This window comes from Limulus polyphemus, unplaced genomic scaffold (genome assembly GCF_000517525.1).
Source record: "Limulus polyphemus unplaced genomic scaffold, Limulus_polyphemus-2.1.2 Scaffold164, whole genome shotgun sequence".
NCBI classification, from domain to species: Eukaryota; Metazoa; Arthropoda; class Merostomata; order Xiphosura; family Limulidae; genus Limulus; species Limulus polyphemus.
This window is the reverse complement of record NW_013665774.1, coordinates 418,312-433,650: the sequence shown is the minus strand read 5'-3', so window position 1 is coordinate 433,650 and position 15,339 is coordinate 418,312. Positions and strand designations below refer to the sequence as shown.

The window sequence follows — 15,339 nt, the reverse complement described above, 5'->3', positions numbered from 1 at the left end:
GTATTTTCTAAAGTATTGTTTTCTGCTCTTTTTCAGGATCTCATTGAACACCATCACTTTGACCATTGAAAGCCCTAAAGTTTATACCCAACAAGGTGTTCCAATCTCTGTTACTGGGATTGCCCAGGTAAAACAAAACAAACTGACACCTTCAAAGAAATTTTTCATTTTGCTGTGAAAATCTTTTTCATAATTAATACAAAATGTGTTTTGATACTGTGTTGTGTGTACAAGAAAGTCATATACAAAAAGTTTTTCTGTGATTTTTATATTTATTCTCCGAGCTAAAAATAAATGTAACACTTTGATAAATATATATGTGTGTGGTGATGTAGATGCACTTTGACACAATCCGCTTGCTGTTATGGTAAAGAATTAGATGGTATCATTTATTTATATTTTCTCTTACATTTTTACAGTTTCAATGAGTAATGGTAATGTGTAAGAAAAACATACTCTTCTATCATTGATTTATTACAGATACACCTGTTTGATAACTTATGTTGTGAGATTTGTACATGCAGATATTTCTTTAAGATATTAAAAACAAATGAATAAAACATTAAAGAGGTTGCAACTGCTTCAATATTTTTATTTTGCTTTTTTTTATCCTCAAAGAAAGCAGTTGCACCTAGTTTAAAAAACAAATTATTATCAATCACTTTCATTGTGTTCCTACATCATAAGGTTATAAGAATTGAAATATTTTGTGCATGTATATATATTTTTATTTATCTCCTTTTTTTGATAAACTAACTCGGTATTTTGGTTAAAGCTGTGTGGTTGGTGGGATTTGCTAAATGATTACTTGTCGGTTTTATTAATCATTTACACTTAACTAATTGATTATTCTCACATAAGACTAATATTCATATTTCCAACTTGCTTTTGTTTTTTAAAGACATTTTTGATCTACCTTTCATTTAATATGATAGGTATATTCTGGTTTCATTAATTTACGAATAAGTTATTTTTTTAAATTCTAAACTGTTGTAAATGAAAATATATCATGTACTTGATGTGACATAAAATCTGTAACAAGGTGAAGATACTATTAATACCACTCCTGGGGTTTCTCCCTACAAATTTGCACGACACTACTAAAACTACCAAATTTTCAGTGATGAAAATAAACATTACTTGATGACATTGATTACACATTAGGAAAATATGAAATATATCGTTTTATTGGACATTATTTTTGTATATGCCTTTTAAAAAATGTTCCAGTATAGTAAGGGGTATTGCATGACTGATGAGGGTCAGTAAGGTTGAGAAAAGAGTATAACATTGTTATGGAAAACAGTGATATTTATTGCTAAGTATACTAATTATTCATTAATCATTAAACACATTGATAAAGCAAAATTACAGAGAATTGGGATATCTGGCTTTGGTACACTACTACTAAATAAACTAATTAATTATGAAAAATACCTTTCCTTACATTTCATTAATATAACTAGTAAACATGCATGTCACAGTGTGTTTAAGGTAATATCTTATCTATATTATTATTATTAAGCAATATTACAGAGAATTGGGATATCTGGCTTTGGTACACTACTACTAAGTAAACTAATTATTTATGAAAAATACTTGTCCTTACATTTCATTAATATAACTAGTAAACATGCATGTCACAGTGTGTTTAAGATAATATATTATCTATTATCTGATAAATCTCTCCAATCTTAGAGAGAAAAAAAAGACTACAGAATTTGCTATTCGTCAAGAAAATTTGTGATGACGCTAGGTAGAAATCAAAGCTTTATAAGTATATTTTAAAACATGGCAATACAAAAAAAATATTTGTCAGTGTTTCTAAAGTTGTTTTTTAATTCTATTTTCAATTTGAAAACTTTTAAATAGTTAAGATGATTTTAAACTTTTAAACAAAGTTTTGAGACATGTCCAAGTTTAGAACGATAAGGATATAATTTCATATGAAATATGTAGTAAATATGTTTTTATTTAGATACTGATGAAACCTTTAGTGTATAACATTTTAACATACTTTACAATATACTTGAAAACATTTTTATATTAAACAATAAGTTTTTTGTTTGATTAAAGGTTAAAGTGCAAGGACAAAGTATGGAAATGCTGAGAGCAGCATGTCAGCAGTTTTTGGGGAAAAGTGAATCAGAAATCAATCATATTGCCTTGGAGACATTAGAGGGTCATCAGAGAGCTATTATGGGTCAAATGAGTGTTGAGGTGGGATCAGGCTGTTTTTTTTTGGCAGATTTAGAAACTATAATAAATATGTTATTTACACATGCAGAGTATTTTATGAAATCATTAGACACAATTTCACAACATTGTGAAATTCAAGTGTACTATTTTTTAAGAACACATGTCATGTTGTTTTTTCATAATTTATATAGGTACATGTCTTTTATTAAAAGAGAACATTAAAAGAGTGGGGGCTCATTGACAAAAAAAAAAAAGTTTTTCAAACATCATAAAGTGAGCCTTTGGTGTGGTGAAGTGTTATGGGGGACTGGATTGCCTCTGGTACACAAAGGGTAAATAAGAGATGTTAAAAAGCAAACAGATCTTTTTTTTTATATCCCTATTCTTTTGGTCTTAGACACTTTTAAAATCTAAAACTAAGCAGTTACTTTTTACATATTAACACTGGATAGCATTTCACAGTTGTTTTTTATTGTAAAGACCTACAAGTCCCTGTATTCCATTCATTTCAAAGCTAAAGTCTTTTTTAATGCTTAATAACTCACAGCAAGGAACCTGTGAAATCAGGCATATCTTTTTGTAGTTGTTGACAATTTTAGTGACTGAGAAAAAGGGTACTTTTGAGGCATAAGGGCAGGGGCTTGAGCCCATCCGCTCACTCTGCTCCTGTGCATGTCAATGGAAGCTTCAAAATAACCCAAAAGAAGTTAAGCACTCAGCATTAAAGCTAGTTTACTGTTTAGATAGGTACAAATCATACTTAATTTCTTCACTGTTTAACCTATATGCAAAAAGTGTCTGCTCTTTGTATGTATGTTAAAAACAGTGATCAATTGACTAGCACCAAACAGTTATGTGTCAGTTATTTGTTTGCCATTTGTTGGTTGAAGTTTAGTTTAGCTGAGCTCTCAAAACACCATTTTTTTATTAATCATCATCCTCTTCAGCTTATTGGCTTAAAACTTTTTGTTTTTATTATCTTTTCTCCCATTTTATAAATCTGTAATTGCCCATGACACTTATAAGGGAATTATAAAATCATTTTCTAGTATTAGTAAAGAGGCTGTAGCAATGAATATATAACCAATTCGTAATGAATTATAAATAACTTTTATTTCTAAAATAAAAATAGTGCTTGGGGGCATATTTTTGATAGTTGGATTAAAATAATTTGTGATTTTATTCCCTTGTTGGGGACTTGTTACATTTTTTGGAAGATGTAATGGTAAAACTTCTTGTTGAAAATCTTTGAGTTTTTTAGAATATTGTAAGTTTAAGAAGGTGACAAACGTATGTTTGACTGAGAAAAAAATGGGACTTGGTTCATGTCTGAAGTTAAAGAATAGTGACTTCCAGTATACCATAGTTCTATTGGCTAATCTTTTAATTCCTTAAAATGAATCCCGAATTCCTGCCATAATAAAATGTAAGTTAATGAAACATAGTATCATATTTTTAAAAATCAAATTAAAAAAACATGATATAAAAACTTGGTCTTTACCACAATGGATTCCCTTTAGAATGCTAAAGGACTCTTAGGGGTGTGCAGAAGGCTGTATACTTTCACTTTCAATATTCATATCCATGAAGAAAATTAGTTGTTTTAAATTGTTTTTCAGGAAATATATAAAGATCGAAAGAAGTTTTCCAAGCAAGTTTTTGAGGTTGCATCATCAGATCTGATTAATATGGGTATTACTGTTGTATCATACACCATCAAGGATATTGGTGATGATCAGGTAAACTTTAATTATTTTGTAGAATTTCACTGTTAAAATCTTGTTATTGTTTTTTTCCTACTTGCTAAAATATAGCACTGTTTAATATTATATGCATTTTTATGAAAACTTGTATTAAAGATAACACAAGCATTCAAAGTATTAGATTAAATAGTTTTTCAGTCGGAAGCCATAGTAATATTACAACTTATTATTTTTTACCCATGTTGACTTAACTCTTTCAACACGGGCTTGGTCGATTTTACCGACCACATGACCTCTTTTTACTTGTTTCAAGTTGTAATAATTTTGATACCACAAATTTTTAATACAGTATGTATATCTTCACAAAATTTAGCAGACTTTCAGTAAACATTATAAGTCTTTTACATACATAAAATCAGATTTATTAGTGAAGTATTTTTTAATAAACTAAAAAAAGTTTGTCTGTGAATATATCAAGTTTTTTTTACTACCTCGAGTGCAAAGTGATTTTCATGTTAAGATTAAAAATACTCTCCTTCTCAAAAATCTCAAATTTTATTTGAGTAAGCTCTTAAACCTCCTAAATACATTTCAAACACTTGTTTTCAGAAAACTGTATTTTATCTGTTATTTTCTCTTCCCTAACTCTGTACAAAGTTGGTCAATTGGACCGACCTTGTAACCATCCAAAAAAAAATTTAAATCTAAATTATCCCTTTTTTCTTTCAAGAATGACTTCAAATTGTAACATGAAACTACATTTGTTTATTCTAAGTTGCTTTAAACTCGTAACAGCATACATCTATTTATCTTTAAATTTTATTGTTTGATTGCCCTTTTAACTGTGTCTAACTACTATTCATGCCATTATAAGTTGTAAATCACTTGGGGAATGTGGATCTCACGTTACGTTATCGAATTTCATTACCCATGAGCCTCTCAGATGCATGCCTCGTGGAACATTTTTATTATATTATTACTTATTTTACTATATTATTACATCTTGAGGATGACGTTGTAACGTCAAAACATGTAGAGTCGTCAACTTTTTAAGGCCTAAATAAAATGTTTTTAATTGTGTACCAGTTTAACGTTGAATATTATTTATGATTTTAGATGTATACTGTTATGCCTTTAAAGCTATTTATGATAAACAAATGTAGTTTCATTTTACAATTTGAGGTCATTCCAGAAAGGAAAAAAAAAGAGTAATTTAGATAATTTTTTTCTTTTAAGTGGTTAATAGGTCGGTCAAATTTACCAAGTTCTATAGAGTTAGAGTAGAGAAAATAACATAAAATATAAAGTTTTAATGAAAAAAAAACGTTGGAAATTTATTTAGGAGGTTTTAGAGATTACACAAATGAGATTTTTTCAGATGAATAAAGGTATTTTTAATCTTAACATGAAAATTACTTTGCATTTGGACTAGTCTAAAAAAATAGACTTGATATATTCACAGACAAATCTTTAATAAAAATACTTCATTAAGAAATCAGATTTTTTGTGTGGGAAAGACTAGTAATGTTTACTGATAGTCTGTCAAATTTTGTGAAGATACACGTACCGTATTAAAAGTTATTGTATCAAAAATATAATGAATACAAACTTGGCTGATTTGCCCAACCTTTTAGCAAGACAGTTAATGGGTAATTTTTATATAGGTTATAAGAAATTATTTACCTTGTTCTTTTCAGAAATATGTAAAATCATGATGTTTTGTATTTATCGGATATTTCTGAGAAAAGAATCTTTAGATAGGTGAAGTACTGTGAAAAGACTTGCAAAATTATGATGAATCTTATATCCTAGTATGAATGTAGTTCCAATTTCTGAACTTAATTATTTTAATTTTTCTACAATATTTCATAAAGTTAGTGTTTTTTTTTTTATACTAAGTTAAGTTTAGCATTGAAAAAACATACCATATACATATCCAAACATCCAGTTAAAGTAATTCAGTTATCTATACATTAAGTAAATAATGGAAGTACTTTCAGGAAACCAACATTTTTTTCAAGTAGATTTACTTTCTGTAGGGATACCTTAAGGCATTGGGAATGGCACGCACAGCTGAAGTGAAACGAGATGCTCGTATTGGTGAGGCAGAAGCCAGAAAAGATTCACAAATCAAAGTAGGTGAAATTAAGATTACAGTTTGTCTTTAAGTTAACAACCTGACATTAATTCATGTGAAGAAATAGCTTAAAGGTTTATTTGAAAAGAATTGGTTGGATAATATAATAATAATGAGAGAGGAGTAAAATTCATAGAACAGTTTTATTGGAGACAATTTTTCTTGCTGTAATTTGTCTTGTTTTTTTTTAAATCTATATTATGAGTAAAAACATTATGTATGTCAAAAAATACATAAACCTTACATTAGATAGTTCAAAATGTTTATATAAGAGTTTCATGAAATGAGTAAAGAAATAATCCACACTAGCAGCTAAATGGAAAGCTTTTGCACTTGGAATATTGAAAGATATTACTTTGGTTATAACCCATTTTTTAAAACAAATCTAAATGCATTTCACAAACTTCTTAAGTAAGTTGATCTCAAACTTTAACACTGTTTCAACAGTTTGGTGCATTTTATTCTTTGTGGGTTGTTTTCCATAGTTGTTGAGACTGTAGAATGTTTGAGAGTCAACCCTTAAAATATTTATTAGATTTCGTTGTTTTACACATTTCTTTGTGTGTGTTTTTAACTGAAACTGAGTATTTTCTTAACAACAGGAAGCTATAGCCGAAGAAGAACGAATGGCTGCCCGTTACCAAAATGATACTGAAATAGCTAAAGCTCAGCGAGATTTTGAATTGAAGAAAGCAGCATATGATATGGAAGTAAACACAAAGGTATGAATTTCAGAGTTTTTTTTTTAATGCTAAGGGAAAGACATAGGTTGATAAAAGACATTTATTTAATAATTATAGTACACCATTCTTTGCTTAGTCACATTTAAATCAAATTTCTTAGTTTTGGTAGAGGATTTGTTTGTCTCTTTATTTTGTGGTTTAGACATGTTTCCTCCTAGTAGCAAAATTCATGATTTTGGGTTAATTTCTACCCCCCACCCCCCACCCCCCACCCATTTCCTTCCAAAATAGAGTCAAAGGTGAGTCCTCCAACAAATAGCCAATCAGTACAAAAAATGAGGATATTTAACCAGTAAACAATATAAACTAAAATCATGTAATTTCTGATATATCTTACCCCCTCTCACATAATAGCTTTCTTTGATTTGTGCTGCCCTGTGTATTCTCAGTTTTCACTCACCACTAGCCTTGATGCTCCAATCTACCCTCACATGTTTACAAGTGATATAGTTGACTAGTTGTGGTGTAGCGTGGAATAACTCTCAACCAATAGGAGTGTGACACACCCTCCTAGTGCAGCTGACTCCATTTATGCCATAGAGCATTCTCATCACTTCTCTATTTGGCATTCATGGGTGTAGTTGTGCTAAACTTTTACTCAGTACTTCGCATTTTTGAACTTTAACTTTTAACTACCTTTTTGACAAGTTTTTTTTGTTATCATTTATATCTTAAATTTTCTTGTGGAATTTTTTTTTCTTTTCCACGCGATGAACTCAATTTCATGTAACAACTATGGCTTCTGGTATGGATCCTGCCACAACTGATCTAGTCATACTTAATACTACTGTGGTTTTGGGTCACACTTTTGACAGAGGAAGTCTTGGCCTTGGTGTATTGCGAATTAGTCTTACATGCAACCTGCAATGTCTCCTGAGCTGCAGTTGGATCTCTCTGGACAATCTTTTCCCATCTCCTGCTTTTGTAGCTCCTTCCCAAGCTACCCCTATGAATCTCCCTTGTCCTTCCTCAGCCTTTCTGGACATGATCTTTCAGGTTTACCTTTCATCTCTTCCTCCTATTTTGTATGGTTCCTCCCCCTCCCTCCTTAATTGATGTCCGATTATTTGGTTCTTCACCCCTCACCAGACATTCGTGTCCGTGTTGAACAATTCCTTATCCATTCAGAAACCAGTATGCCTAGACTTCCACATTTGGCTGACTTACATGCTTTGGCATACCATTGGTCAGAGTTTCCATTTCTTGATTCTCATACCTTGGAATCATTGATTTGGACATGAGGCTCTGATCCTGCTGCTACCCTTCGTTTTTCTCTGCCTAGTTTTCTCATCCTTATCTTACCTTCATGGCTCTCTTCCCTCATATGTCATCTGTTAACCCCCTTTCTGAAGCTATCCACCATTCTTTTGAAGGTTTTTTGGCAGATACAATTGCTCTTCTTTTCTATACATTGCCGTGTTTATCTTCTACTTCTGCTTTGTCCATCTTTATGTGGCTACTTTGTTGTTGGGATCTCCTTGGCAGGAATGCCCTTTTGTCACACATGCATCTGCTTGCTTGTTATCTGTGCGACTTTTTCCTGACTCCTTTCTCATGCCAGTCTGTTTTTGGGGATGCCCTTGATACTTAAGAGTCTTGGGTGGAGGCTGCACTCCTACGTTCCTCTATCTCCTCCCTTGTTTCTTATCTTTTCCAATCCTTTTCTGTTCCTATTCCTGTGGAACAGGTAGCAATTAGGACATTGGAGTATGAAACAATCATAAAGTTGTCAGAAAGGTAGCTAAAAGTTAAAGTGAACATAAAAGTGCAAAGTATTGAATGCAAATTTAGCACAACTGCACTCCTGAATGCCAAATAGAGAAGTGATGAGAGTGCTCTACAGTATAAATGGAGTCAGCTGCACTTGAAGGGTGTGTCGCACTCCTATTGGTGGAGGGTTATTCCATGCTACAGCACAACTCTATCACTTGTAAACACGTGAGGGTAGGTTGGAGCGTCAAGGCTACTGGCGAGTAAAAATTGAGAATATAGAGGGCAGCACAAATCAAGGAAAGCTATTATGTGAGAGGAGGTAAGTATTTATCGGAAATACAATTTCAGTGTAGGAAAATGCTAATATATGTTGGTTACCCAAAAATTTATAATGTTTCTATATTGTCTTTTAAAACAAAGAACTGGCAAATGAATAATTTAAGAAATATATATATATATCTTTCAATATAAGAAATTATATTTGCTACTTCCGTCAATGTCTGATACAAACAGATTTATATAAAAGATCCAAATGCTTCATAAAAGTTCATGAATGAAAGTATTATTCACTGATATGATAACTGCCTTGATAATTAGTTATCTCGTGCTTCACTGCAGTAATAAATACAGTGAAAGTGCAGCATGTTATCCTAGGCATAAGTAAATATTCCCTGTAAGTCAATGTTTTTCTTGGTTTAGGGTTTCTTTCATCCTTTTAGTAATTCAGGCATTGTTTCTTATTATTTATTTTCATGACTAAATTGCTCAGACATTGTTGAGGTAGAAATAATTCTTTACTTTTTTTTCATTTATGTTTTTTATTGAAAGGTGTTCAAATATGAAATATTTACATTTTTAAAGTTTTTTTCCATTACTTTGTAATATGCAGCATGGGAATTTTTTTTAACCCATTATATATGTATTCATACATATTCTGTAAGTGCTGGTAATATTTTTAAGTATTCTATGTGGAGGCATTATTGGAAAAAAAAACAACAAAACATATTTAACTCTAGTAAAATATAGTGACCAGCATCAGAAATGTTACTTTTTTTATTTTATTATTCTAATGTACGTCATATAGAAAGCAGAGTCAGACATGGCCTACAGCCTGCAGGCAGCTAAGACTCGTCAGCTCATCAAGGAAGAACAGATGCAGGTGATGGTGGTGGAGCGAACCCAGCAGATCCAAGTACAGGAGCAAGAAATCCTCCGTAAGGAGAAAGAGCTTGATGCTGTAGTGCGGCGTCCCGCTGAGGCTGAAAAGTACCGATTGGAGAAACTAGCTGAGGCTAACAAGTAGGTGATTTTACATACTTATTATTCTTAACGTTCTCACTGATGGCTTAGCAGTAAGTTTCAGGGCTCATAATCCCTAAAAATCAGGTTTCGATATCTGTGGTGGCCAGAACACAGATAGCACATTGTGTAGCTTTGTGCATAACAATGAAAAAAACAAACTCCACAATGTTTCTAATGATTATTACACGTGAAGGTTTAGTAATTTAAAATATGAATAATGGTTGTTTTGTTATGAAGATTTTATAGTGATCATTGTTTTAAGCCTAGGGTTTGCTTTAAAGATCACTGCCCTAGTTCTTTATTTTTATCTTAAAGATTTTAAGGTTTTAGAAGCTATCAATTACCCAAATAGTTATTGTAATATTCATTTTTATTATGATTTTATGTAGTTAACATTATTTGCTGCATATGATGAGAAAGTTGTGTGGAAAAATGTATGCTAATTAGTTTACAATTCAAATAATTTCTTCTATTTCATAGACTGTTTTCATGTACATCAAATCAGCAACACAAGTTTTCAGAAACAAATCATAAACTTTTCAACTAGTACACGTTGAATATTATAAAAATTGGACCTTGACTTGGTAAAAAGATTATGAAACCCAGAAAAAACATGTACCTAAATCTTCGTATCATTTTTTAACATTTTTTTAAATTAGGTAATGTATTTTTTTTAGAAACAAATCATAAACTTTTCAACTAGTACACGTTGAATATTATAAAATTGGACCTTGACTCGGTAAAAAGATTATGAAACCCAGAAAAATCATGTACCTAAATCTTCGTATCATTTTTTAACATTTTTTTAAATTAGGTAATGTATTTTTTTTAGAAACCGTGTTATAATGGAGGCAGAAGCAGAATCTGAAGCAGTTCGAGTAAGTATTAGTTTATGTTGTTTATTGTAAAAGTGCCATTTGTGTTTGATCTATGTCTCCATTAATGTTTGATATAAGTGTGTGTTTACCCTCACTGATGTTTCTGTCAGTCTAATAGCCAAAATTGATGTTTAATTGATATTAGTTGTTTATGAGCTGCTGAAAAACACTTGTATCACTGAACATTTCTGAAAATGTATGTTATAATGATAGGAATGATGCTATTAACCAAAGTAAAGGTATTTTATTCATATACAAGCCATTGAAAAATTTTAATTTTTTCCAAACATTTTGGATTGTCTGTTATTACAATGAAAGTAGCTATTCTTTTTTATGAAGTATTTCTTAATATGACTTTTTGTATGAACTCTGAATAAATTAGCTCAAAATATATTCTTATTATTGAAGTTCATTTCATTCTTAATTTATCAACCTTTTTCAGCTTTTGTGCTTTTTCTTTTTACATATAATTTGGATCAGGTTATTTTCTCACATCTAAATGATATACTCTGTGTAGATCCAAAGTTGACTGACACCAATTCTTTTATGTCTACAACTTGTTGCTTCACTTTACATGTGTTCTTATCAGTTACAAGACTGAAAACTGACTCCTGTATAAATTGCTAAACTTTTGCAGTATAGATATATAAATATTTTTAATTGTGGATCTAAGACAAAGTAAAATTAATAATTTATTTGAATAAATGTTTACCAATTAAAGGTGGATAAAATTGTACCTAGATTAATAATTTTCCCCTGTCTCCAGGTGGAAGTACAGCAGTAAGTTTACAGACTTACAGTGCTAAAATTCATGGTTCAATTCCCTGTGGTGGACAAAGCCTTGCCCTAACACAAACAAAAAACAATTTTTCCAAATAGTTTTGCTGTTGGTGAAAAAAGAGACTGTTTAACTAAGACTACAAGCTTTTGGTAGCTTTGGGACTTTAAGAAAAACTTTATTGTGATACAGTGTACTTGGAAAAATGATCCAGTATTTAAGCTAGAATTTACTTTATTACATTAACATAAGTATTGTATAATAACCATAACTGGGAAGCTTCTCTGGAGAGAGAGAAAGAAGTTGTAAACGTACTTCAGTATTTATTAAGTGTAGCAAAAAGATGTTATATCTAAAAGAAAATGTTGAACAAAATGTTCAACTTGTCAACTAAGATAACACATTAAATATTAAAGTTATGGTGAGAGTAGGAGAAATTATTACTCCATGTGACTCAGTGTTGTGATATAACTTTTATATCTTTCTAAATCTGGATCTGGGAAGATTTTATATGTAATTACCATCATTTAATTATTGTTATTAGTTTTCTTATAAAGGTAAATATTTGGATATTGCTGAATTGGTGGCATTTCAAGATACAGTTAACAAAAGTGACGGCATTCTAACTTGTGTTAACTTAGTGATCAGTTTCACACAAAATATTCAGTATCCATTAAAATTTTGTAAACAGACTTTAAATAGGTTATAAAATTACAATCGTAAACACAGAATTGATCTTGTGAACAAGAAGCAGGAATTTTGTAAAACTAGTTGTTTCTGCTCAAATTTTTTTAATAGTTAAAAGGAGAAGCTGAGGCTTTCTCCATTGAAGCCAAGGCCAAAGCTGAAGCTGAACAGATGGCCAAAAAAGCAGATGCTTTTAAAGAATACAACAAAGCTGCTATGATCGATATGATGTTGGAAACATTGCCGAAGGTGAGGATGGAGTTATTTCTCAGTTGATCTAAAACAGTATAAATTTCTGTCTTTTAACATTATTAAATTTACATACTGTGTTGGCTTCTCTGAGGTTCTGAAAGTGTATTTTCATAAAAAATATTAGTGCCAATTATTTGAAAAAAAGTTGTAGTTAGTTTTTAATGTCATACTTGAGTTGATTTTAAGTCATAACAGTCATAGTTACTATTTTAAACCAATAACAGAGGCAGGCTCAACTAGCTAATTGCATATTTTATCCTTAAACCTACCTGCTTTAATAATTTAATATATCTTTGCCTTTGAAATAATATAATCACACACTTGACTGCTATTGGTTAGGTTTCTAAAACCTGCTGGTTAATTCTGTTTTCATTGACTTTTAACTCAACTTACCATAATTTTGTTATTTTTTTTTTAAATTGGTTCACATTACTTAAGGAAAAATTTGAAATTATCTCGCTATGAAAGAAGGCTTAATTATCAAGTTATGTATGATTTAGTGCTGTTTCTTTAAAGGGGAAAATTATGACAGATTTTTAATTTATTTACAATTAAAACTTAATTGCTAATATTAATGTATAAGAGAAACTCATATTCTCTAATTTTAATGTATTTTGTTTTTCAGTACATTATTACTAGATGGGTCTTTCATTTTCTTTTGTAAACCCCCACCAGGTATTTTACAAGCCCGTATTGGTCTGAACCTATAAATATGAGGACAGTATTCAATGTGATAAGAAACAAGTGCTGTCAGTTATGGTTTATTATTATAATACAATAATCTTATAGCTTTCTTGCCAGGGTCTTTTATAAATTCATATAGGTTAGTTTAAAGCTGTAAACATAAGCTGGTGTTCAGCTTGATTAGAAACAAGTGCTGTCAGTTATGGTTTATTATTATAATACAATAATCTTATAGCTTTCTTGCCAGGGTCTTTTATAAATTCATATAGGTTAGTTTAAAGTGTAAACATAAGCTGGTGTTCAGCTTGATAAGAAACAAGTGCTGTCAGTTATGGTTTATTATTATATAGAATAGACTCGGTGCTTTCTTGTTAAAGTATCTCAATAGAAATAACATTTCTTGTACACCTTGAGCTAAATATTAGGTTAAATCTTACTGTATAAACAGTGTTTTTGTGAACTTTTAGGTAGCTGCTGAGGTTGCAGCCCCACTGTCTCAATGTAAACGGGTTGTCATGGTATCTGGGGGTAAAGGAGATGTTGGTGCCAGCAAACTGACTGGGGAGGTGTTGGATATAATTAACAGAGTTCCTGAAGCTGTGACCAGACTCACCGGTGTCAACATTGCTGATGTAAGTTGTTGATACTTTTGAAATTAAGGGTTTGACTAAAAAAAATGTTTGAAATGTCTGCAAACAATAAATTTTCTAATGATTTTTATAAAACGTTTCTGGGAATTTTACAAAACAACTTTAAAATATCACACATTGACTTCTGGTATTAAAAAAAATGTTTGATTGAGATAGGAAACAGCTACGAGATAAAACATTTTTTAAGGTTTTTATCAAATTTCACATCAAGATTACTTATAAACTACCTGTAGTATATCATGTTTCTGCAAATGTGTCAAACTGGACACATTTGTGAGTAACTCTGATAAATATCAATTCAATTTTGTGTCAGTTTATAAAAATACCAGAGAATGTTTGTACCAAGTAAGTCCATTAGACACTTAGAACTGATGATTTATATTGCTTAATTTGCATTAGAAAATTGTTATTGCTTTCTCTGATGAAAACATGTTTGCATTAATTTATTTTCCATACAATTTTGTGTTATATATAAATAAGGGTTTACACCAATCGCACGGGTAAGACCTAAAACATGGGGTTTATATTTAAGCTTTCATGCAAACCTATTACATTGTTTAACCTTCATTTCTGATAAATATTTTCTTTGTCTTTTTTTAAAAAAGAAATATAATAAATAAATATATTGATAAGTAAAATGTTATGTTGTTTTATATAGATCAAAAGTGATAATAGAAAACATTACTTATACATAAATATAAGAAAGATAGAATAAGAAACATGTGCAATCCAAGCATTAAAACAAGATACTAAACATTAAAAAACAGGAAACACAATTTTGTTTGCCTATAACGGGCCTTGATTAGTAATAGCTCTAATTATAGCTTGGCCGTTTTTGTTTTTCTCATACATTGAATGTTTTTAATTAGACAAATTACCTGAAAGCTCACTGGTTTATTATTTACTCTTTAGTTAACAATTTCTGTCTTTATTTTGTTCTGTATAGTCCCTGAGGATGGCACAAGCCACAATATAAAATGAACAGAAAGACACGAGATCATCTGGAAAATAAAGCTAGTGACATTTGATGGCTATTTTCGTCTTGGCATCACTTTTGATTTGAAATATGGGTAGTTTTATGTATTTCTCTTCTGAAAAACATGTTGTCCAATAAGAGTTTCATATTCTTGTTTGTATCAAGTGTATTAAGCAGTGTGTTTGTGCAGAGGTGTTTCATACGTTAAATTTTATTTTCTACATCACTTAAAAACAAAACTTTTTTTTAAATCGCAAAACCTGTTGTGCTTCTGTAAGCATATTCAAATGCTTTAAGAAACAAAAGCTTTGTAAATTACAGAGTAATAACTTGGTAGATAGACTTATTTACTTCTTATAAAAACACGAACTTTTGTCACCTTTCACTTAAAATGCTAGAGAAAGGGTGGAATAAATAACTTTATCTACTTCCATAAATGTGTTATTGTTTCAGTATTCACTGCTAAAGATCATTTATTTTGTTTATGTAAAAGTTCAGTTAAATTAAATAATTGTTTCTTTATGGTTAAAGATGCTTATATGACCTTTGCCTTAATAGTAGTTCATAAAACTGAAAATTTACTATAATAAATTTTTCTTATCTTTCTAGTTTGATTGTATGTGGTATTTCACGAACT

General features: G+C 30.5%; 1 protein-coding gene across 2 annotated transcripts in view; it reads left to right on the top strand.

Moving 5' to 3' along the window:
- Positions 1–15,333, top strand: part of LOC106477312 (flotillin-1-like) — a 29,626-nt gene extending 14,293 nt beyond the window's left edge. Inside the window, exons 3-12 of one of the 2 annotated variants that reach the window (XM_013937900.2) lie at positions 37–127; positions 2,077–2,220; positions 3,819–3,938; positions 5,942–6,037; positions 6,642–6,761; positions 9,580–9,794; positions 10,630–10,675; positions 12,252–12,389; positions 13,544–13,708; positions 14,673–15,333. In XM_013937900.2, coding sequence (XP_013793354.1) covers positions 37–127; positions 2,077–2,220; positions 3,819–3,938; positions 5,942–6,037; positions 6,642–6,761; positions 9,580–9,794; positions 10,630–10,675; positions 12,252–12,389; positions 13,544–13,708; positions 14,673–14,702 — 1,165 coding nt within the window. In that variant the 3' untranslated portion in view covers positions 14,703–15,333. The remainder of the gene's footprint in view (positions 1–36; positions 128–2,076; positions 2,221–3,818; positions 3,939–5,941; positions 6,038–6,641; positions 6,762–9,579; positions 9,795–10,629; positions 10,676–12,251; positions 12,390–13,543; positions 13,709–14,672) is intronic. The other variant, XM_022381447.1, reaches the window with a different exon arrangement.
- The last annotated feature ends 6 nt before the right edge of the window (positions 15,334–15,339 follow it).